The sequence below is a fragment of the Lonchura striata genome, chromosome 3 (genome assembly GCF_050655825.1).
Source record: "Lonchura striata isolate lonStrDom1 chromosome 3, ASM5065582v1, whole genome shotgun sequence".
NCBI classification, from domain to species: domain Eukaryota; kingdom Metazoa; phylum Chordata; class Aves; order Passeriformes; family Estrildidae; genus Lonchura; species Lonchura striata.
Window position 1 is genome coordinate 60,461,770 of NC_140705.1, and position 25,676 is coordinate 60,487,445.

At 37.5% G+C, this 25,676-nt stretch overlaps 1 protein-coding gene across 12 annotated transcripts; it reads right to left on the minus strand.

Moving 5' to 3' along the window:
- Positions 1–635: 635 nt before the first annotated feature.
- On the minus strand, positions 636–25,662 carry SERAC1 (serine active site containing 1). 12 transcript variants are annotated; one of them, XR_014953786.1, is made up of 17 exons: positions 25,280–25,593; positions 23,275–23,366; positions 21,883–21,919; positions 21,439–21,575; positions 21,020–21,109; positions 19,962–20,093; positions 18,254–18,375; positions 16,087–16,215; positions 14,620–14,733; positions 13,216–13,378; positions 10,897–11,047; positions 9,947–10,088; positions 9,062–9,162; positions 6,016–6,090; positions 5,270–5,452; positions 4,765–4,908; positions 636–2,888 (listed from the first exon to the last, which is right to left on the minus strand). XR_014953786.1 is itself a non-coding variant. In XM_077782154.2 (17 exons), the coding sequence occupies exons 2-17, from the start codon at positions 23,363–23,365 to the stop codon at positions 2,758–2,760; spliced, it is 1,965 nt and encodes a 654-aa protein (XP_077638280.2). In that variant the 5' UTR covers position 23,366; positions 25,567–25,662; the 3' UTR covers positions 636–2,757. The 12 variants fall into 12 exon arrangements, 8 of the variants coding, with proteins under 8 accessions (XP_077638280.2, XP_077638279.2, XP_085431402.1 ...); XR_014953784.1 differs by having other exon boundaries at positions 5,270–5,465; positions 5,993–6,090; XR_014953785.1 differs by having other exon boundaries at positions 18,239–18,375.
- Positions 25,663–25,676: the final 14 nt, after the last annotated feature.

Here is a 25,676-nt window from a genome sequence, read left to right on the forward strand (position 1 = left end):
AAAACTTCTCATTTCCAGCCAGCTACTCCAGCTGGCACCAGGAAGCACAAATCACAGCAGAAGCCAGTTCACAGCACTGTAATCACAGCACTTGAATACTTGGTGGCTGTTGCTGCTAGAACCACCAACACCAGACTGCTGGACAAGGGAAGAGGACTGACCAACCCCTTTCAGCCCTCCCTTCCCATCTTACTATTTCCTCTTGGATGCCACAATGCTGATGAAACATCATCTCTTCAGACAACTCACACACAACCTGCCTGCCACACCTGCAGCTGAGCCGCTGGATGGGATTAAGAGTACTTTGAGACCTGAGAATGTATAGAAAGACACTACTTTCAATTAATGTGACACCAGGAAGCATAAAAGCATCCAATTCCTGATGGGAAGCAGATGTGAATGCTGGGCCACAGACCTGCTGGCACTCAAACTCATGTCTGTACATGCTTTAGAAGACACTGCTGCAAAGTCCAAAAGCACAACTGACGAACTGCTCAGTTTGGCAAAACATGCCTGACCAGCCACCCCCCAGCACTGTGCCTCCTACCCAAATGAAGGGTAACGTTACATTCTCCCAGCACAAGAATCACTAAAAAGAACTTTAAGAAATATGAATATGGTCTAGAGTATTCATCTGGCAGATCATTAACCTTTAATACACAATGTGACATATCCAAGACATTTTTGGATCACATTTTATTACTATATTCCAAAAAAATAAAGCCCAAATCCCCAAACCCAACAACCCCCACCAAATATTAGTTTCAGAAGTTACACATATATAAATACAGTTACAAAAAGGAGAACATTGCCTTAAGAATTCCAGTTACAAAACATAGATGCATTTACTAAGATTAATGTTTAATATCACTGATTTGAAACTGTGTAAGCCAAAGGAGTGTACTAAAACCAATAGATTTGTCACATGAAACAAGCATTCAGTTATTAGAAGTCTTGTCTATTCACCATGAATTCCACATACTCTACTTTGTGAATACAAAGTATACTAATATATTTACACTCTGAAGTCTAAACCACAGTGCAAAAAATATAAAGCTTTTCAGAAATTAGGACATTTCTGTTACATTTTCTATACAAAACACTGCCATGCAGTGTTCTTACCTACATCTCAGTTAGGGGGGGAAATGCTCTTTTTGCCAGTGTAGTGCTGTACAATGTCTGTACTGCTCTTGCTCTCATTCTACTTTGCAGTTTCCTCAATTTCCAGAAGTGTATTTTGAGCTGCAGTGTACTCCTGGGCTGCTCTCAAGACCTGGCAGGACTACAGTGTCCACAGAACCAAGCCCATGCAGAACTGCAAGGTGCATCCCACCTCCTTGGCAGCTTTCACAGACATCATTTGAAGGGCACTAATACTGGATCCATCTCACAGGAGTGACATGAGGAGACACCTCAAGCCTGTCATCAATACAGACCTTATTTAACAAATGTTCAGCAAAGGCAGTACAGCTTTACACAGCCCATGTTTGTTTTAAGAGAGGGATGCAGGTAAAGAAAGGGAATAAAGAGACCACAATAACATGGGACTGCTTTTAACCACAGTGCAAATAGTATCTAAGACTTAAAAAAAAGTGATTGTGCACTGCCATTCTTTTATCTAAAAATACTGATTTTTCATCAGTACTGTTAGGGTATCCTAAAAATAAGCACAAATAAGACACTGCTGGTTTTCTCTGTATCTACACCAACAGATATATTTGGGCCCCAGAAAACCAAAACATTTGTGGTAATTTCCAGTGAAGCCTTACAATCACCTGATTTTCTTCCTGCTTTACTTCCTGCTACCTGAGCTCCAAACTCTAAGCATTAGCTTTCTTGTCAGGACCTACATTTCTTGTGCTCCACCTGAGGATTTTCAATGCTCTTCTTTAAATTGGCTACAGAAAAGTTTCTGTATGAGTAACACCAGCCAGGGATTTGAACATACCAACTTTTTGCAGTATCCAAAGAGCAAAGCAGAAGAGCTGAGCTCATCAAACACATCTTCAATGTGAACAAGCACAGAACTGCCCTTTCTGACCAGAAACACGCTGTCCTAAGGAAAGCACTCTCACAAGTTGCTAAGATTAAGAGGGAAATGTACAAGATGAGTAATTATTTCCTTTTGTTTTCATTAATACAAACAGACTAAACCAATAACAACAATTTTCTAAGCAAGGCAAGCTACCAACCTATCTCTTTCTCATGCAGAAAAACAGATGCTGTGTCTGCTGACCAATCTGGGTAATCTATTAAATGAAAAGGCAAATGACAAAGCCTCCTAAAATTGGGCCACTAGACTGAAATGCTACCTTAATTCACTTGAATACTAATTTTTCAGGCTCCAGTCAGGCGACCCTAACATGGACAGTAAAACAAAACTCTGCAGCAGCCACACTGCTTCTCCCCTTTGACCCAACAAATAACCACCTCATTTAATTGTTTCTAATCCTGTCTATAAGACTTATTTCAGGTGTATATTTACCTGCTTTCAAGGCAAGCTTGGGTTTTTTGGGTTTTTTTTTGCTAAAAGAAGATACCCTGGGCACGCATTTTCTTTTTGCCAAGTTTGTATTTGTTTTAAATATAAATTGGACAGGTGTCTAAAGTTCAAGATGTACAGGAAATTATTCAGCAGCAGATACTATTGACACAGCACCCTTGCAATTCTGCAGGTCCCCTAAAAAAGGTTAGTAGAAGTTTCTCTATTACACCAAACACAGGACACAAGCAGGAAAGGATGGCAAAACCTCATTCTCACAGTTCTTGGGCTAAAACATCCTGAATGAACTTCAGTGTACGTTGATACAGGAAAGCATCCTTCTTCTTTGGCTTGCAAATATTTAGATGATTAACATCCACTGGAATAAGGTCTCCAATTCCTATGTCTGAGAAAAGAAAAAAAAATAAAAAGAAAACTACCAGAGTTCATAAGATGACCTAGACTCAAAATAACATCTTGCATTAGCAATTTCTCTCTCAAAAGCAACTTCACCTATCTTCAGTAAAACTCTTTGTTCATCATTATTTTTTCATGTGCTAAAAGCATCAGTATACACAGTTATGGCCTCACAGAGCTCTGTGTTACCACAAAACCCACACTAGCACACTACACCATTAGGTCAGAGTTCTACTGTCTTTGTTTGAAATACACAAATGTACATTTCTCCATACAGACAACTTTGCTGAAACAAAACTTCATTTACTGATAGTACAGTCCTGACTGAGGCTTAAGCATTGATATGACCAGAGGTGTAGTTTAATGCATGGTAACTTGAAAGTGATGACCACTAATTGCCCATATTCCTTACACAAACACTTCGACATGGACATTAAAATTTGGACTACAATGAACCTGAAATATGCTGCAAATCACTATACACATCTCCAGATAAATGAAATATTTACATTGTTTAATTGTAGAATAAAAATAGTAAATTTTCAGCTACTGATTTTGGGCACACTACAGCATTTATTCTTTACTGACAGCCATCACTACTAACTTTCCAGTTAGGATGCTGTGACTGCCACATTCCAGTTTATAGCCTATTCACTCATCTAGAGAAATCCTCCATTTTGGTTTGACTTCTGTATCTTCAACCATGTAAAATTATATTAGATCAGGATGAAGCTCTGCTTTCATGTGCCCAAGCAGACATGCAAGAAACAGGGAGCTGCCTGCTCATCAGCCTGTGTTTTGAACAGTGGCCTGATACTGAACTGCCATGTGCCCTCTAAAGGTTTTCAAGAGTACTCATGTCCTGCACTAGGTGTCATCCCTAGAAGAGGAGAGACATGCCACAAAATCACAAGTACACAGTGTTCATTTGGGGTCTGCTATTCAGCTTTCTAACCTTATTTTGCTAAACAATAACAAAAAAGGTCCAGTTTTATGGTCCTTGTCAATAAAACTGCATCAGCAACATTTTTGCAAAACACTGCTGCTCAAAAGGACACGCTGTATAAAACCTGCTAAATAGTGATTCAGAAAAACAGGGATGTACAGTCCACCTTTTTCAGAGTATCTAACCTTGCACTCAAGCTAGTGGATTTAGCTGGTGGTAAGCCTGGTCTAAAACCAAAACCTAACAAAGCAATGTTTTATGACTTTACAGATACCTTGGGCAGTGCAAAAGAAAAACTGAAAATATAAGACTTAAAACAGTTAAAAAAAAAAAAGAAAAAAAAAAAGCAATGGAAAAAAATGCCTGCTTTCCCCTTCTCCTAAAAAAGGCAAAAAGATGGAGGTAACTCTTTAGGAGGCAAACTCTATTGCTGGAACTCATGAATTCATGAGATGTGGAAAGTAAAGAATTCTTAACACTGAAAACCAGCTTTGTGACTTTCTCCTTCCATTAGCAGGTGACTAATTTTCTTTCTTAGTTTTTTAAAGGAGAAAATAGCTGGAATTTGCAGAAGCATCTGAAACACTATGCAGCCTACCTGTACAAAGATAAACCACAACTAGTCATAATTCCAAAGGAAAGGACTCCAACATTAGACCAGGGTCTACCCTGCTTTTATAACAAATGTTACTCTCATTTTGAAAAATCAAAACAAACAACTGCTATTCCAAGATCTAAATGTAGATCTCCTGATCTCAGAAGAGAGGCTCAGTCAAAAGTTTAAACAAAAACCCCCACACTGTAACAGTCTTATTTTTCTATGTTTTTTACCATAATATTTATAACCTTTCTCATTATTGATGTTTACATCATCAATATATAGCAAATTAAATAAATTAAATGGCTATTTCTCACTTACCTGCTGACTCGACAGGTACTACATGCAGTTTTAGCATGCTGCCTATGTGTGTTGGTAGGGTTTCTGCAAAACTCAGCACTGAAAATTTCTTGTCTTTGGCAAAAGACAAGAAGTCATCATTCAGCTCTTTAAGGGCAGGAGAATCTGAGAAAGAGCAACATAATTTTTGCAGTGTTATAAGATTATAGTATTTTTCTGGCAAGACTACATTGCTAGAGATGTTTTCATTACTGTGACAGTAAAAGGTATAGCATTTTGTTTGTAATCCCTTTTTCCAACTAGCATATGCAACATTTTTTTCTGAATCCCCTTTTCCCCTCACCTCTGCAATCAAATGAAACAGCTACTCAGAATTACTTGCAATAATTCAACACATAACCCAAAACATAAAAAGGAGGTTCGTTCTTTTTTCCCAGCTTTCTCTGACAGCACAATGAAAAAACCCAAAGCAGCAAGAACAGATTAGCAGAGTTCCTGTTGCTAGATGGTAGCACAGTGAACATACCCTTGCTGAGCTCTTTAACCTCCACAGACGGGAAGAGGAGATATCTGGCATTTATAGAATATTCAGCCAGCTGGGAACCATGGTGAGGTACGCTATAAAATATGATTCCTCTGGTGTTGTTTACAATTTTATCCATTTCTGGATTTTTGGAAGCATCCACCAGCATCTTTTTGACTAGAAGACCTGGCAACAGAAGCTGAATTAATGCAGGGATTTAAATCACTGGGAAATAATGACCATGCTATATTAACCATGAAACAACTAACCACATTCTTGCCTTGGTTGATTAGTCCTTAGATTGTCAAATATGTAAGATTAACTTGAAAAAAACCCAAATCACGCTTGAAGAGGCATCAATATAAAATGTCAAGGAATGATGCAAATCCAATTTTGATTTGTGTTATGTGTTGCTAATGACATTTACTATATGCCTGATCATGGAGAAAATTTTGCCTCTGGATTTCCATTTACATGAACTTCAACTCATTGAGTTTTTAAATCAACACAGTAAGAACAAATAGCAGTAACAATCCTTTCAAAATGTATATGCTATTAAATATGATGCATTAAGAAAGTAGAAATCTGTTTTTCATTTTTATGTCTTTGCCTGTTTTTTAAATAAACTATTCTGAATAATTGCATTTCTACCTGAATTTGGTTAGAACAAATTCTGAAATCTTTAATGCAAATAAATGCATTATATCAAACAGGCAACATGCTTACCACCCATGCTATGGGATACCCACACCAGAGGCCTGTCTCCAATCCCAGCAGCTTTGAGCTTGTCAAGCAGCTCACTGCTCCTGAAAGCAATAGACTTCCTGCAAAGAATAAACAAACACAGGCATAATGGAGCATGACAGGTTAAAAGGCAATGTTAAAACAAAATGAAATTTAGTGCTGCACATTTATGAAAGTGAATTAAGACAAATAAATACTATTTATTTAATTACTGTTTCTACATTGAAAAAAGTCAAGAACTTTTGTAAGGATCACTTCACAAGGGCAATGGGAATTGAGCTAAATTCAGTTTCTCGCTCTTGCTAGAAAGTTCTACTTTAATTTCGTTCAGCAAACATTTCTGTTTTCTTGACAAGCTGTTTTATGGAGTTTAAAATAGTTTCATTTACACATTGTAGCAAAACTGTTGTTATTCTATGAAAGCAACATCAACACATAATGAACTTCACACCCTGCAACATGAACAAATCTCATACACTTTGCTAAAAAATGCTCAAAAAGTGAAGCAATGCACAGAAATTTAAAACCTCAGTGCATGATCAACCAATACATTTAAAAAATCACAATTAATGTAATTTCCACTTGCCAGACAATCTCCAAATGCTTTGTACTGGAACAGTATGAAAGCACAATAATCTCCATTTTATAAATGAGAAGACTGAGCTCTGGAAAGGCTAAGCTACACATTAATGTCTGAAAATGAATCTGCAGTAGAACCAAAACAAAACCAATGCCAATGCCCAATCCAGGCTTGAAAGTGCAACACTTGCACTTTACTTTGCTCCTTGCAGTGTAACAAGAATCAAACACAGAAGGCCCTTGGGTAATGAAAACATCAGGATATGGGGGCAACCACTGTGCGAAATAATTCACTTCATCTCTATTGGTCTCAGCATTCTCACTAGAAATTGCTTTATAACACATATGAAAAAAATAATCAAATGTGTCTTTTCAGTTGAACACTATGCTCTAGGCTAGCAGAGAGACACAAAAATTCACTTTTGAAACTGTGAATGAGACTGTACATTTAAGAACAAACCTAAGGTTGTTTTTCTACTGCAACCTTATTGTCCCTGCTAGTTAAAAATATCTTCAATATATTTTATTTATAATTAATCATATAAAATTATAAAATTATCAAATATTGTGTTTGGGTGATCATAAATAGCAGGTAACATAATTTTCCATTTTGTAATGAAAAAGATGTTATCTTTGGGAAAGAAAAAGGAAATATATGTTTATTTCTTTTAACATACTTACTCCAGACAGACACAAGAAGAGTTTTCTTAGAATCATAGAATCATTTATGTTTAAAAGACATGTAAGATCACGGAGTCCAACTGTTAGCCCAAGGTGGACAGCCAAGTCTACCACAAACCCATGTCGCTAAGAACCATATCTTCCTGTCTCTATATTATCTTCAAGGATCAGGACTCAACCACTTCCCTGGGCAACCTCTTCCAGGGCTTGATGCTTTTAGTGAAGAATTTCTTCCTAATACCCAATCTAAACCTCCCCTGGTGCAATTTAAAGCCAATTCCAGTCTTCTTGGACCTGCACAGGTAACCACCTACATGCTTCTTAATGTAATTTTTCTGCCTAATTTCAAATAGGTACATTAACAGTCATGTGTTCCTCATTTTCTCCCTGCTTACATGTTTTTCTTAATGCAATAATTGCACTGACCTTTCATATAGCCAGAGAGAGGAGGGGATGAACAAGTCAGTCTATTATATATGTTGATTTTTTTTTACTCCCCTGCACAAAAAACATAATTAATTTTCAGATTCTTACTGTAAGCAGGCATGCACATGCCCCTGCTGCAGTACACAAGTTGAATTTACAGTACTAGTTACATGCTTAAATATCTGCATAAATGTTTGAAAGATTCAGATTTAAAGATCACTGAACCTAATAACCAAATTCTATTCAAGACCAAAAAACCTTTACAGCCTCGAAGTGTTTTTATTTTTCAACATGTTTGGTGGTAGCATCTTCCTCTACCCTGTTCAAGGTCAGTAAAAACAGCATTCCTCTAGCAAGGGCAATTACACTCTGAATCAGATACAGTTACTGGATTTTATAATCAAAGTAACATTTTTTGAATAACAGTATGTTTGTGTCAGAAACAGTGTGGCCAGCAGGACTAGGGAAGGGGTGGGTTAGGCCACACCTCGAGTCTTGTGCTCAGTTTTGGGCCCCTCACTACAACAAAGACATTGAGGCTCTACATCAGGTCCAGAGAAGGGCAATGGAGCCAGTGAAGGGTCTGGAGCCCAGGTCCTATGAGGAGAGGCTGAGGGAATCAGGATTGATTAGCCTGGAGAAAAGGAGGCACAGGGAAAACCTTATCACTCTCTACAGCCACCTGAAAGAAGAGTGTAGCTGGGTGGGGGTTGGCCTCTTCTCCCAGGGCACCAGTGACAGGGACAAAGGATAATAGGGAAGGTTTAGGTCAGATATCAGAAAAAATGCCTTCATCAAAAGGGTTATGATGCTCTGAAACAGGCTTCCCAGGAAGTGGTTGAGTCCCCATTCCTTGAAGCTTTTAAAAGGCATGTGGATGTGGCACTTAGGAACATTGTTTTGTGGTGGCCTTGGCAGTGCTGGGGTAATGATTGTACTTGATCATATGAAGGGTTTTTTCCAACCTAAATGATTCTATGAAAATATATGCTTCATGTTATCAGGAGTATAAAGACACAGTACAGTGATTTTTTTTGCTGTGTTTATGAAGCATTATTATGTCACTTTAAAAAAGACACCCTTTAAGATATAAAGTTGGTGTTGTATTTTCATTAACTAATAGCACAATTTAGTGTCTCCCTTAACACGAGGCAAAACAGATTGTAAGAATTTGTGAAATTGCCACATGTAGCTATCCAGGAGGCTAAAACAGCATACCATGACTATACTTAATATTTTTCCTAATTTGATTTTTCAAAGCAACAGGAAAAGTTAAATTGACTCTTTCATACTAAGAGATCCCAAGGGCCAGCTTTATGTCTATGTCCTACCCCACCTCCAAACTGCAGATGCTGCTTTTGTTACCTGTGAGCCTCAACAGGACATTTTGCCTTCCAGTCACTCAAATGGGTGTCATACTCCACAGATATGATTCTAAGGGAAGGACAGTCTGAAGCAAGCCATGTCTAAATTAAAGAAAAGTAAAACCAAAGGAGCTTATAAGTGATGTACTTAAACTCTTGAAAGCAATGGAGAAAAGATGTTACTATGGGGACAATACCAAGCAAGAGTTTTGCTCTTCAGTTAATCCCCAAATATATGTTACACCTGGATTATCATTCTTTTATCACATGCTGAACTCCAGATTGTTTCTGTGCCACAAAGCCAGCAAAGAATGAGGATTCATCTCTAACTCGTGCATTCCTGGCTCCCTCTCCTGGGTGAAACAAGTTACTAAGATTACCAACAGGACTGATCAGTTCAAGTTTCACAGAGATACTTTGGTGGCTTATACCAGTGTAAGTTTGCTTGGAGCAGTAACTACTTATTCACCAACAATATTTAAATAGCAATCTGCACAAAGTAAGGTACTCAGACACCAAGGTAAGAAAGGGAACTTAATTTAAAATGTTATTGCATAAATCTTTTCCTCAGCAATAACATGCCATTAAAAAAATAAAAGAAAGGAAGAGAAAGCATAAGGAAAGCAGCCATTGCCTCCTCTTTCACTAGCATGTGAACGATGTTGAGAACATAAAACTTAGCAGCGACTTTTCCTTGCAAGAACAACAAACAAGTCATTAACAAAAATTTATTATCAGGAACTTGAAAACTGCCACTTGTATAACAAACTACAGGAAATTGAATTAAAAAAAGACATCTGCCAGACAGTGTCCTTCTAGCTGCTCAGGACAGCTGTCATGAATGAGAAAACAACAGCCACATGTGAAAATGTTACTGTCTTTTTACCTTTGGCCAGCACTGACTGTAGTCCTCTTCCCCCTCTGAGGCCTTTCTATCCAAACGCCGGTCAATGTCTTGCTGTCGCCAGGTTTTAAATGCTGCTCCCAAAAGACCATGAACGAAAAGGATGTCTGCTCTGATAGGCTGGCTGATCAACCATAAGGAAATTTTAAGAGATATATAGTACATGTTCTTTTAGCAAATTGGAACTTTTAACCTAAGGGATGCCAAAATGTTTTTTTTAACATTACATGTGACAAATTAGCTTACAGACATCATTTCATGATATTTCAAAGAGCATACACAGATAAAAACAAAAACTAGGGAACCACACAGAAGAAAGATATAAAATGAGGTATGGAAAGTTCCCACTTCACAAATCATCATTTTCTACAATTAAAAACACCTTTCTCACCAGCTACTGTACATGTGGCATGGTAGCTCCAGCCTTATCACCACGTTAGATCTTCACTGTAACCAAAGTAACACCAATGACCCAGGGAATAGTTGCTACTGACACCCACAGAGCTGGAGACTGCTTTAGTCCCAGACACACAATCACTATTACTGAGGATGAAAATTTACTGCATCTTAGGCCAACACATGCTGTTGCAAGTAGAATAATTACAAGGCACTGTATCCCAAGAAGAAGTGCAAAGGTTCAACAGTTGCAACCCACACAAAACAGTACTTAATTTCATGTTTTGTGTTCAGATTTTCCATGCATTACAGTAATACTCTGTCCACACCTAGGGACTCCTTTAACCACTTCTACCTGTTCTTCTACTTGAGAATCTAAATTCAGTCCTTTCAATCCACCAAAGAACAGGAGGGGCAAGGTAACATCAGTACAGCAGCACTGATGCTAACTCTTCCAAAGTTTTGTAACAGAAGAGCAGAACAAGTAACTCCAAGTACAGCAAGTACAGCATGTACAATGACTCCTTCTACTTTACCTGCTACGATATTGTGGATGTAAGACATAAACACCATCTGGATATTTTTCTTTCACCACGTCCCTGTCTAAATTAGCCAAAGCTCTGGATGCGTGAGAAGACTGAATGATGTGTGGGGATTTCATTACTTCAGCAAGTACAGAAACCCAACCTACATTGAGAAAAGAGGCAAGTCAACTAATAGAAACATCATCTGAACAACAGAATTCAGAAACATCAACCACCAAACCATACATCTGAAAATAGATGTTAAAACTTAAGAATGACAACATCAAAATAAATTACTTCAATCTACTCTTTACCTCAGGAAAGTCAAGGCTAGCTAAGTGGAATCTCCTAAATTCAAAAATTCAGATGTATTTTACTAAGGTTCATCTTATGATCTGAGGGAGAACCCCTTCTCAGAAGAAAGAATATCAGCAGGTCAGTACAGCTGTAGCAAGAACAGATCTCAGATTTCTTTTTGCAGGTAAAATGCCAGGAAGATGGAGACAATGAAGCTTAAAGAATAAGAAAGGTATAGAAAACAACCTACAGGAGCAATAGAAAGTAAAAAAAATGATTCTTGCTGTGAAAGTACAATAATTTCTAATTTTAAAATCCAGTATAATAAAAACTCTTAATGTGATTAAAATATTTTTGCCATTCTAAAATTTGTATACTATTTATACATAAGACAATTAAATTGGATACAATCCTCAATAAAATTTTAAGTCAAAGATACTATGACTTACAAACACTTTATGATATTCTACCTAAAGTGCAAAATTTTCTCAAACATGGAAAGGAATTGTCATAGACTACTGAGAAATGCAAAGGAATATCTTTTATATGCATTTGTACATGGTTCTTTAAAATCCTGATAAATCTTGTTGCTAGCACAAATGGCCTATAAATCACAGTTACATTACAGTCAAGTCCATAAATAAAACCTGGGAATTTACTTCATGAGCATTGTCTCAAAACCATGTACATTACGTTGCAACTAGTACAGTCAGTAAGCTGCTAATTCAAAATCATTTACTATAGACCGAAGAAAAGAAAAAACTGACATTCAAGTTTTGCCTTAAATAACAAAACTACTAGGACCTTTGAGGACTGTAATCTTTATTTAAGAATAATGTATTTAAATTATGTTTCTAAGCAGAATATATGCTGACCATTGTGAAAGCTGTACTTAAGAAGAATACTATCTAAAGTCTACTTTCAGTTCTCCAAACACAATGGAAGACTGCCATGATAGTCTGACTAAAACTACCTTGGTCTCTGGTTTTGCATTTCTCTTAAACGAGTCAAGATGAAGAGTCAAAAATAACTGTTCAGAATCAAAATAAGTGTTCTGCCCCCAGAGACCCTACCACAGCTACTACACAGTGCATTACTGTTTTTCTTCTTCTTGTGCCAGCCGTTTTTGCAAGAAAAAGAGCCTTAGAAGTTCCTTCTTCTTATGCATCATCCAGCAATAAAAGATGAGCTTTATCAACTCTGGACTAGCAGTATCTGACTGCTCATCTCTGGAGTTTGATTCACTGTCTGAAATTCCTTTTGTACTGAGAGCTCTGTCCCAGGAAGCTGCTGACTCTCCTGTTTCAATCTCCTTCTACATGCATGGTTTCAACAATCATTAGAATTTAAGAATGGTGCCAGAGCCCAGGACAAAGGCCTTTATGTCCAGCTGCCTTTCTTCAGAAGTGAGTAGCATGGAAGCTGCAGACCAGTACAAGAATAGAGCAATAAAAGGACAAGTACACAGTTCTGATTCTAGACTATACACTTGGATTTTCTGCAGACAACTTTGTTTCCATTTGTAGAACTTTATGGATTTTTCATTTCATGAATGTGTCGCACCACTCTTTGAAGCTTTGTGAGTCTTCAACTACTATAATGTTTTGTGGCAAGTTTTATTTTGGTCATGCAATATATGGAAAATACTATTTATTTTTTCTCTCTTTATAATTTAATGTACAAGAACCTTTGGTCTTGCATTACAACAAACAGCAGATGACCATTCCCTCTTTGCCTCCTCTATGCCAGCGAAGATAATTTAATAAATCTTCATCATATTCTCCTTCAGTTGCTTTTTCCATGCTAAGTGTCTTAGTCTAGTTATTTCTTCTTCATATCACAGCCATTGCAAATTTTTAATCACCTTCACCTTCTCTTCTTGTGCCTTTGCTACTTCTCCTTTGTGTAAAAATGCACAATGTATTTAACAGCAGCTTGGATTTATAGAACTATATATTGACATTTTCTACTCATTTATTTTATCTATCTGAAACTTTTGGAGTAGATATCTACCACAGACAGCTTTCTGTTTACCTGCACGTACTATGGATGAGTGAAGACGTTCATCCAAAGCCATATTCCCAATAATGCGGATTATGTTCCTCTGTATCTTTGCTGAATCTTTACGTAGCTGGTATATCCTCTGCAGCAGCTGGAGGCCTCCTTTAGCTTCAATTTTTTCACAGTGAGAAGGAATCTGGCATTACAAATTAAATTACAGTGACAATAAATAGATGTTCTGCAAAAGGTTTTTTAGACACTGTTAATTCATAAATTAAGGAGTTTTAAGAAGCAGGTATAACACAGCCCTGGTTGCATAGAAATTATATTAATCTAGAATTTATTATGCTATATTTGAAGAGGAAATAATGTTTTAATATGCAAAATGTGTAATTCCTATGAATTGACAACTTGAAAATCGCTGAGTATCACCTCTCTAGCCTCCTTCATGTCTGAGAGAGATGAAATGGTCTCCACTTGGCATGATCAAACTTCAACTCAAGTTCAAGAGTGTGAACAGGTCTATTGTCTGCATTTGCTAAAGCACTATCTAAACCAGAGCCACTTGTCCATCACCCAAAATACAATTGTTATAATTCCTTCTCTTCAAAATGAAAAAGTATTTTTACATTCCAAATAGTACTGTTATCATTACTGATCCTAAGGGCAACAATTTAGTCCAGATGAATATGCAGGGTAGCTTTGGAACTGCTGATATTCTCAAGCCTGTGGCTTTCAACATCTGTTTGGAATGAGTACAGTAACAACTTGCTTAAACTGAAAATCTAGAATATAACAAATTCCAGAATAAGTCAGAATATCTGTGTATATGGAAGATGTGAAAAGATTACCAGGAAGCTGCACTTTATCCATCCCAACTATCAGTACCCATTTGGCGTTCTTCTAGGCTTCTGAATAGCAATAGGAAACATAAAGCATCATTGTTACAAAATGTCTTCCATACTCTTCATCTGTGTCTGCAAAAAGACTGGTCCCGGGAAGGCCACTGTATTAGCTGCTTGCTGTACAATATTCTGCCTAAAGAATACCTTTGTGTATGGGCAAAGTTTGCATTCTGTTCTGGTTTCTGATAGAGTGAATTCATTACACTATCTTGCTTCATGAAAACCTGGTATTAGAGCCTCAGAGCTGCCCTTTTACTTCTTCAGATAAATACAGGTATAGTACAGGGGAACTTGTAAGGGTGAATTAGAAGCAACAACAAAACTTAAAATACTCTTCCTCATGAGGAAAAAAACCCTACTTTGTTCCAGGAATATGTTCATTTCACACCCATCTCAGTTGTTTAAACATTCTCACAGAAGAGGAAAGGGGTAGGACACAGGGAAATGGTAACTCCTTCCCAATACATAAGAGTGCATCAGAGAGGAATGTCTATAAATGTAGCTTTTCAGTTACAGTTTAAAGACAAATTACCTTAGAATGCTGTACCAAAGCCTGCAAGCAAAAGAGTTCCACTGTCTCTGAAGGGATTTTACTCAATGTCTCACAATATGGAAGTCCATTTCCTCCAAAACACCATAAGCCTCCCTGAAATGAAAAACCATAAAAATAGTAGCACATTTCAAATGGCTACATAAAAAAAAGATTTCTAATTTAGAATGTTAAGTGTGTAATGATCTATAGAAATTGCTTTGAAGAGTGCACAGCATGTATGTACTTCTCAAAACGTACAAATTACACAACAGTACATCATAAAAGTATTTACTATTTTTAACTGGAAATATTAACTAGATTTTCAGTGTGTAGTCTCCTTAGTCTATTAACTCCAAAACATACAGTAAAGGGGGGAAAATGTAGTATTTTCATTTTGTTAATGAATGTCATCTTTTAAGATCATTTGCTTAAGCATAAAAAAGCAAGAATCAGCGTAACTCTAGACTTGCAAAACTTAGAAGAGGAAGAAGAAAGGTCTTCAATATGTGGCACAGCCTCAGAAGACCAGTCTCCCAATCACACAGCAGAAAGACCAACATAACCTCAATAAAAATCAAAGTACTTCCAAGTGTGGTGTCTTACCAAAGCTCCCTTTGTAGCACGAGCTCTGGCTGTGAAAACAGTAAAGGAGTGATAGTGTAAAAATAGCACACATAACTCTGTCATAGAAAATAAAGAATAATTGCACTCTGGAAACTCTAAATGAAGACTAACAAGCATTGTTATTAAAATGACATTCATTTTTGTTATTGCATCTTATAAAAAATAACATTCACTGATTAAGGAACTCAGAACTTTTAAACAACAAAAAGGAAAATTCACAAGTGAGAGTGGATGAAACTGACATAAGTATTATTTTTAATTATTTAATGCCTCTTTAAATGACATTCCTAAAGCCACTTAGGAAGTTGTTGCACAAACACAGTTGGAGAATTCCTTGATCCAGGTCCAAACAGACCATAGACTACTACAATTCTGGTCTGGTAAAAGAGTTTCTATTTCAAAGAGGCACTTCCATGTGATGTAACAGGGTTTACTACTTAAGGTGTGCTAACAACCTACCTTTTTTCTAGAGACTTATGAGAGATTTAATAATCTCATCAGTAAAAGAACATTCAAACAACAGTAAGATGAAATGTGAAAAGTAATTTTATGAGCACTACAAGGGGAAGGAACGTTTTGGATGGAGTGTTGTAATACCTGCTTAATGGGAAAGCTTGTAAGATACTTTAGCTACACCTTTCAAGTAGCACAGCTGGAAAATATAAACAAGCTTTCAAGCAGACAGACTGTATTTGCACAAGATTTTGCTCATGTTCTACAATCACTAAGTGTCTGTATTTCTCTTCCTCTTACAGTGATAAAAAATATGGAAAAAGATTTGTATCTTTGAGCTCTGCAGGAACAAAGAACCCAAACAGTTATGTTCTGCAGATGGAAACTCACCATTTGTGCAGCAAGAGTGTGGCTACTTTCACTTAATGCAAGGGATGTGAAGTACTGGACACATGGATCAAGACCAGTCTGAGGTAAAGATACCAATAACAAGCGAAGTTCATCTTCTATGGAATAGTCCTGTGAGAAGTAAGCACAAACAGCTTTTAGGCTATTTTGTTCAAAGCACGAAGCAAAATGCAGAAGAGAAACATTTGAAATAATGGAATCAGCCATACTAGTGAAGACATAAAATATGAACCTTGGACTCAAGTGCTCTGCAACTTCAGTTTAATAGTTTTATCTGTAAAGACTTTGGAAACTGGTAATTACAAAACCACCAAATAACTGATAAAAAGCAAGCTTTACACTTCATATTTTGGTGACATTATTCTAATGGTTCCAAAGAGCAGAAGAAAAACCAGTTCCTCTTGACAGAAGAAACTTAAAAGTTCACTCTTAACTACACAGACATTTTCATAGAATCATAAAATACTCAGAATTGCAAGTGACCCACAAGGACCAGAGAAGTCCAACTCCTGGTCCTGCACAAGACCACCCCAAGAATCACACCATTTGCCTGAGAGCATTGTCCAAAAGCTGCTTGAATTCTGTCAGGCTTGGGGCCAGAACCCTGGGGAGCCTGCTCCAGTGCTCAACCACCCTCGGGGTGAAAAAACTTTTCCTGATATCCAAACTAAACTTCCCCTGACAGAGCTTCAGGCCATTCCCTCAGGTCCTGTCACTGGCCGTCAGAGTGAAGAGATCAGTGTCTGCATCTCAGCTTCCTCTCATGAGGAAGTTGCGGCTGCAATGGTCTCCCCTCAGTCTCCTCCAGGCTGAACAGACAAGTGATCTCAGCCACTCCTCATGTGGTTTCCCCTCATGGCACTCTACCGTCTTTGTTGCCCTTCTTTGGACACTCTCTAATAATCTAGTATATTTTTTATACTGTAGTGCTCAAAACTGCACACAGTGCTCAAGGTGAGGCCACACCAGTGCAGAGCACAGTGGGACAATCACCTTCCTCATCCACCAACTGGTGATGCTGTGCTTTTGGTGCTGCTCCATTAAAATGAATGCATCAATTACTAGCAAAAAATAAAGACCTTTTTTTAATGTTTGGTCTGAAAAATTGATGGAAGTGTTCATTTAATAATCCATATATTGATTGTTAGATTCAACAAAGTAATTTTCTTTGCCCACCATCATTGAATTTGCTGTTAATTCTAATTCTTTGATAAAATCAGAGATGGAGACTTATTTGCCTAGAGTTGCGACAATGACTTGCTTCAACTTCCTAAGCAGCAACTCTTAGCTTTAATCACCTAGCAATCACATTGCTGTAAAAATATATCCACAACCATATACTGGTGTAACCTAGTATTTAAGGACTGACAGGTACAGATCCACTATACATAATGTTATAAAGGCAAGGAAGCAAAAATGGAGAATATCACAGCCAATCAAAGGTGATATTCAGAGTTCTGTTGGTTAAGATACACAGGTATTTTCTGACAGGGCCTTTTGCCCCCTTTCATTCTATTAACATTCCAAAACATCTTGAATATTATACTTCATATGCCAGTTCTCTTTATTGAAGCTGATGACATGACTCCTCAGACTATCATACATATAACATATACACACACATTTAAAATGCGTTTAGTTTAAAATTAACTTAAAAATAAAGCAAGGCCAAATTTATCCAATGAGGATCTGCTGGCACCCAAAAAGCTGGCAGTGAAGAAGTGAGCCTGAAGCAGAGTACCACAGTACTACTGAGGAGGCCAAGCCTCCAGGAGCACACGCTGTGTGTAGGATCCTTTCAGTGTCAACAAGGCAATCCAGGATGATTTCTTCACATTACCTACTGGATAGAGACAAGCAATGTGTCTGTCAGACTGGTAACTGGCTCAGACTTCACTGCTTGTAAATATGTCACGTGGATATACAGTCCAAGAATAATAATTGATCAATACTTCCAACCTTATTTCTTTCCATTATGCCACTCCCTAATGCAGATATACCCCAATGGTGTACCACATATTACAGTTTTGTATTACTACTAGTCAGTTACTTTAGAAGAACTTCACTTTCAACAAAAGTTAACAACAAAAGTAGTAAGAGAGAAGTAAGCAACTAAGAATAATCTAATACCTACTTTTCCTATACTTACAGTCTTCATTTTTGGCAATGGTGGTGGAGGCAAGAAAAAGCGAAGGTCAACATCTTTGGATCGAGCCAAACCTATAGCAGTCCTTTGATCACAGGTTTGAGCAACTGTGACATACTGATAATCTGTTGTACAAGAATTTCAGTGTTAGAGTTAAAACTAACCTTAAATACTTAATTTTGTTTTAAATGTAGTTTGCGATCTACTTTGTAAATATACTTGACAAGCAGAACCATCTCTCTGCAGTCTACCTAGAAAAACCCTTTGATTCTCTAACCACAAATTCTAAAAGTTAAAAACTGCAGATGTTAGACCAGTACGACACTGAGCCAAAATACACCTGGGTACTAACTGTTCATTATAGGCCAGTTTGGTAATTCAATGGCAAACTAAAGGAAAAGAAAATAAAACCTTGAGGTGGATCAACACTTTTTTCTACAAAAATTTGCTTATATTCCTGTTACTGTTATACAATTCCAGAACAAAACTGACAAGCCATTTAAGATACTTTTCACAGTCGTAAATTGGCAACACTATTCCTTTGGTGGAGGTAATTTATACCTGCAAACTGAACTCATTGGAGCTGAACACTTTGGTGCTAGCTGAACACTTTGTCCTAGTTGTGAAAAATTGGCACATACTTTCAGTCCTAAACTTTCTTGACTTGGTTTTGAAGCATCAGGTTTAAAAAAAGACTGTTTCCCTCATGAGACAGTTGGCAAGAATAATTGTTTGTGAAATGTCCAAATGTTCAAATGACTACAACAATGAGCACTACAGAGAAATGGAGATAACAAAAGAACTAAATTTCTGATACTGGACATCTTGTGCTCTGAAATCACCTGCTAACAGTATTCATCTACAAAGGACAAAGCTCAGTTTTGGTACATCCTAGCTTTCAAACATTTTCAAACAGTTTGCTGGTGTAAATTCTCTGTGGAAATTATTTAGAATTCTAAAAAGGCAATTTGAAACAAGATAAATCCTATGGTGTGGAATTGAGCTGGAAAAGTGAAAGATCCACAACTGACTAAAATTACCAAAATGGGAGTCCAGAACAGAATGTCACCTAGTTTATGTAGCCTGGTGGAGGGGAGAGGAGGAAACACAAATACACATATACACCCCCTTTACTTGGGATTTCAAGGATACATGCTCCTAAAGCAAGAGGGAGAACTTACTACTATTAAATAATAACTAGGACAAAAATGGCTTACAGATAATGCTTGCATGTACAAGCCCTCTACCTCTGGTTTGTCATTACTACCTATCAGCTCCTAAACAATTTTTATTAACTTAACTACCTTAAACTCACTCCTACAGAGGCCTATAAAAAAATCACTGCCAAAACTTGTGACTGCATTAGCAATCCCAACAGAAAACCTATGGAACTAAAGACCATGAACTACTCTCCACAGCAAAGTAATGGTTATAATTCTCTGGTGGGGAAACAGAGAGGCCTGCACTGCAGACACTCACACTGTGTCAGGGAAAAACATTAGGAAAGAACAGCTACTTGAAATGCAAATAATTCCCCCACCTTTTCAACCAAATTTCAGAGCATATTCATATTCAGAGGGAAACAATCTTTTTTTTAAACCTGATGCTTCTTGCAGCTACTAGCTTTTCTTCATGTTATGAGCAGACTTGGAACAGCTAACTGAGACTGTGGAATTTCTGGGACAAATAAGGCTACATCAGCATACATTACCATGCCAGTGACTGTTGCTTGCCAGGTCTTGTACAGCCTGCAGTCGGATTGCTTTGTCTTCTGACTGACTTCTCTTTAAGAGAAGCCATAAGGCACACTCATGATCTTCTCCATCAAAGGTACTGAATTGTTCTTTGACCAGGAAACAAATTAAATCCAAGTAAATCCATTATTCTTAATGAGCATTTTAACCAGCCATGTTTCTCTTTGTGGAGTAAGGAAATATGTAGGTTTTTTAATATTTGAATATTACTTGTTCACAGTAATTTTACAGTAACATTTTAAACTTAAATTAGTACAATGAACAAGGACAGAATTACATCAGTAAAATGCTGATCCTAAAATTGTGAGTCTGTCTCATTTTAGTGGCACGAAGTTGATATTTCAACTATCTATGTGACACACATAACCCCTGGCTGGCACTGATCAATCAGAATTACCATCAGGAGCTGCAAATTATTAGCAACTCTTGAGGCTCTGACCTTCAAGAATTAATTTCATAAGATGACAGTGGAGATGCACATTGCTATAATAATTTCATAGAGAGTTAAATGAGAATAGGCAGTATGCCTCAAGAGCACAGTTTCTGATACAAATGGAAATTCTTGTTTCAAATTACTTGAAAAAGCAGCAACACTGATAATAAAAACTACTGCTTTCAGTTAATAATGTCAGTTTTGATGAAAGCATACATACTTTTCTAAAATGAGACTTAGAGTATTTCAACCCACAAACACCTTTTTTACACAAAAATTATATCAAATATTAACTTGGTACTTTAGCTTTTAAATTTCTTCTGGAATAAGGAAAAAACCAACCCTCAAATCTTCTCTTAACCATCACTTTCATTTACTTTAAGAAAATAAATTGTTTTAATACACAGAAAATAGACAATCGATTGATAATCCATATAAATAAAGAAATTATAAGCTATATTATCACTGTTTCAAGAACAAAAGAACATGCTAACTTTGTAAGAAAAAATGTTTGACTTCCTAATTGCCCTACTTCTTACTGTTAAAAACCAATAATCATAAAGTTCTGCTTTCAATACCTACCATTAAAAGGTCTCCGGAAGATTTTAGCTTCTGTTTCTAGAATTCTCCTCACTGCTTTATGGATTTCTTTTCTGGCTTTGTATGTAATCCCTAGAAGAGTATTTTTATATTACTGGAAGTCTGAAAGACAGTTCCCTCACCTCACTTTTCATAAAAATATGGAAAATTAAATACACCCACATATATATAGACATTATATAAAGAGAATTATCTGATATATAAAGAACTACGTATAGAAAGAACTACCTTAAAAAAAACCAAAACAAAACAACAAACCAGTCAGCTGCTTAAATTTGGTAATATTTCTTTCTAACAGACTTCAGGAAATACAACTTTACTTGTTATATAAGGGTGACTTCCAGAAACATTCTATTCTCTTAGAATTCTGTTTTCAGAACTCAAACAATTATGCATCTTACCTTGATATTCACTTGGACTTAGAGAAGCTGTACGTACGTATACATAGGATTTAAGTTTTTCTTGATGTAAAGCTTGAGTATCAATTTGCAGTAACTTATTTAAGGACAGGACTTCATATGTAATGAATACAAAGCCTCTTTAAAGAAAAAAAAAAACTGCATATGAATATCAACAAAAACAATACAATAAAAAATAGCAGTCACATTGGCATAAATGATAGAGATTTTACAAAATACATAAGTTTGTAGATTATTTTGATTTAGCAAAGTAGAGAAAGGCTATAAAATACTTGAAATAAGTTATAACTATCAGAAACTGTGCTTCAAGACTATATTCTACCGTGTCTAACATCATCTAGTATTATCATTATTTTGGACAGATACACATATTAAAATTTTAACTCTACCCATAAGTTACATATATACTCATTAGTTACAACTTACCCTAGTATAAGTGATCCAGTTACCTTTGCAATTTTTCCTTGAAAAAATCAAAACCAAATGTCAAAGTTGGATGCATCACCTCAATATAAACACAGCTACCATTTGATTATCAGACAATAAGAATACCAAATATTAAGAACAAGCTTTAAAAAAAAAATTCTATTGCTCTCTAGCTTTCAAGAAATTATTAACCAAAATTTACAAGTGGAGAAAACATTATTTGATTCGGATTTCCTGCTCTCCTGAGCAAGATGATAAAACATGTATCCTGCCAGTTCTATTTACTTTGAATATTGCTACCTCTCAATTGCATACACTGCTCAGCTACCAGAATCAACAGCAAACTTTCTCTGCCTGTAACACTAGCAGTAATTTAGAACTTGAAATAATTTTAAAGAGTTAACTTTTTCTTACAGGTTGCAGCTATTTATTCAATGTATATATTATTACATACAGGACTATGTATGGTTTTTGAGAAGTCCTGCAAAGTCCATAAGCAAATACATTAAAAAAAAATTCAATTTAATCTAATGTGTAAAGCAAACAGATAATAAACACATGCTACTAGCAAGAATTTGCCTTTTAAACAAAATTATTCCTTCCAGATTTCAGCTACTTTGTATCTACAAAGTTGATCTGATTATCTGGATATAAGGATCTCTATACAGATAAACTCTTATCATTACCAGGCAGCAGCAAACCCAATGTAACACATCTCACTTATCATGAACAATTTCTTTTCCTCAGCATGAATTGCGAGATTTGCCCCACAACCACTGCTACCAGCTTCCCTATCTGTGAGGCCATAAGAATTTTGTATGCAAACAAGAGGCAGCAGCTACATGTTGATGACATAACTGGCAGAGAAGTTTGAAAAAGAAAAAACAAATGCAATGCTTCCTGGAGAGCAGAAATTGAAATATCCTATCTTTAATGCTCAGAAATAAATTTCAGAATTGCAAGAATTGTCATTATATGCTGAAGACACCAAAGGAAACAGAGACTAAGCAGGGCTTGAAGTAAATAAGGAAAAAGAAATAATAAAAACAAGCTTTATTCAATGTTTATGAATGTAACTATTTCATGGCTCTAGAGATTACCAGAAAAAAAAAAAATCAGATACAAGTGGAATTAAAGATAGTTTAAGGAGATCACATTTAGTTAGGGAAAGACCCTCATCAAGTGTTTGTATCTGCTCCCAGATAATCTGCTGGTGTCATATTACAGATCACTATGCAAAGCAAGGTCAGAAGCAGAGAGCAGGGACAAACAGAAGCTTTTAATCACTAAGCATTCAAGGGTTTAAACCTTCAGTATCATTGAATTATGCACAGTGTCATGTTATTCCTTTTTATTAACACCTCAGATCAATACATAATGAACTGTACTTACTGATATCATTCCAGGGTAGATGCTTTTTTGTGGCTGGACCAGAAGTTCCTATTTTTCTGTAGCAAAATACACAGTAAGCAGCCACTGACATTCTGCATATTGGGGAAAAAAACAGTAATTATAAATTTGAGAATTACAGCAGAAATTCTGTAGCATTTTTTCTTGTCTTTTTACAGCAAAGGTCACAATAAACCATGTTTGTGTCATTTTGCTCCATATAAAGCACTCGGACTAAAGAACTCTACAAATTTCTCAATTTATGGGCTGAATTCTCAATTTAGGGGCTGAATTTAGGTTATAATAAAAGCTTAAAACAGTTTTTTTTGTCAATTATGTTACTCTTGATTTTAGTGACTAAGTACGTCCAATTAACTTCTCTGCTGCTAAGTTTCCTTTCCTACTTTTAAGTCACTCTTCCGTAAATACCAGATACGGTCCTATCTCCATCAAGACATTTCTCAGCATGACATGGGCTTTAATACAACTCAGTAACCAACCCCATTTAAAAGTTCATCATTTATTGTGTTGGCAAGTAAGTCTTTTATTTTGACTAACAAGACTTAAAGAACTACTACATAAAAACAAACACTTTTTGCATACAGTGCAGAAGTAACATGAAACTCCTATCTTCTAAGTGAAATTTTAGTGTCTCCATTGGTGCAATTATACTAACTGAAATATTGTGTTAATGTGTTTATAGAGATGTTAAAACACACCAGTATTTCTCAAATACGAATCAAATTAGGTTTCTGGTACCACAATCACAATTAACTCAAAATGATAAAATGTCACATGTGTAAACCTGATGTTGAAATATGGAAGCCTGATAGTCTCCTTGAGTTCAAGGTAATCTCAGCAGACCAAGAAAAGTGTTTATATCAGTTTTATCATCAGTGTCCAACATCTCTGAACAAAGGACTCTTTTTAACATGTCTTCCCTCTTTTCTTGTTTCCCAGAAAGTTTTGTTTTTCCCTTTTCTCTTGCTTGTGTTTGGGAGATTTTTGAAAAACATCAGCATTACCCCAGCACTGCCAAAATCACGGCAGAATGCTTTTTGACTTCTGTCATTTCAACCTCGTTTATCCATTCACTTCAATTGTGAAACACTTTTAAGATTTTGATCATCAGTCCTCTAGAGACAAATCTCCCACCTCCAAACTCCCTGTCTCATGACAGTTCCTTGGTTCATAGAATCACAGTACTCACATTTACTCTCTAACCACAATCTGAAATAAACATGTGGTTCAGTGACAGCAGGTGCCACAACTACTAAAATTTAGAACATGCACCTGCAAACACAGCAGGCTCCTCCGTTGCCAGGAGCTCCTGTTCAGGTCCGAGGGCAAGCATCAAATCATCAAATGTTAAGGGTCTGGCATGGACCTTAAAGATCACCTAATCCCTACATCCCTGCCATGGGCAGGGGAACCTCCCACCAGACCTTGTTTTTCACAGCCTTTTCCAGCCTGGCCTTGAACACTTCCAAGGCTGGGGCATCCACAACCTTCCTGAGAAATCTGTTCCAGTGTCTCACGACCTGCACAGTTAAGAATTTCTTTTAAAATATCTAATCTAAATGTCTCCCCTTTTCGCTTGCACCCATTATTCCTTGTCCTACACTACAGCTCCCGATTAAGTGTGCCTCTCTGACTTCCCTGCAGGACCCTCAGACACTGGAATGTGGCCGTGGGGTCTCCACGCAACCTCCTTTTCTCTAGGCTGACCTGCCACAACTTCCTCGCTCTGCTGTCACAGGGGAAGTGCTCCAGCCCTGTTACCAACCTCGTGGCCCTTCTCTGGACTTGCCTAGCAGCCCCACGTCCTTGTGATGCTGGGGAGCCCAGGTGAGGTGTCAGCAGAGCGGAGGAGGGGCAGAATCGCCGCCCCGGGCCCGCCGCCAGCTCCAGCCGGCTGCTCTGGGGCTGGAGCGCGCACTGCCGCCTCACGCTGGGCTTCTCGTGCTTAGCCACATGCAAGTATAATGCAGAAGGACCCATTTCGCACCGTTCCACAGCTGGCCCAGGCAGCTCCGAGCCCCGTCCCGCACCGGGGTGCGGTCCCCACCCGCCCGCCGCGCGACTGCGCATCTGGGGCGTATTAAAAAAATAATAAAAAAAAAGATAAAAACAGTACCGCAAACACAACTTTAAACAATGCAACACGTAGACGAGCAAGGAGGCAGGCTGGGGTGGCTCCGTGCCTCTTTCCAACGGGGAGGAACAGCGCGCCCCGAGCCCCATCCCGCCCGCCCAGCGCCTTCCCGCGCCCCCGGCCCGGGCCGCCGCTCCCACCTTCCGCCTGCGCCGCGCTCCCCGCGCGGCCCCGCGCGCCGCGTGACGTCAGCGCGCCGCCGCCCGCCCCGCCAATCCGCGGCGGCTGCCGGGGCCGGCCTGCGCGTGCG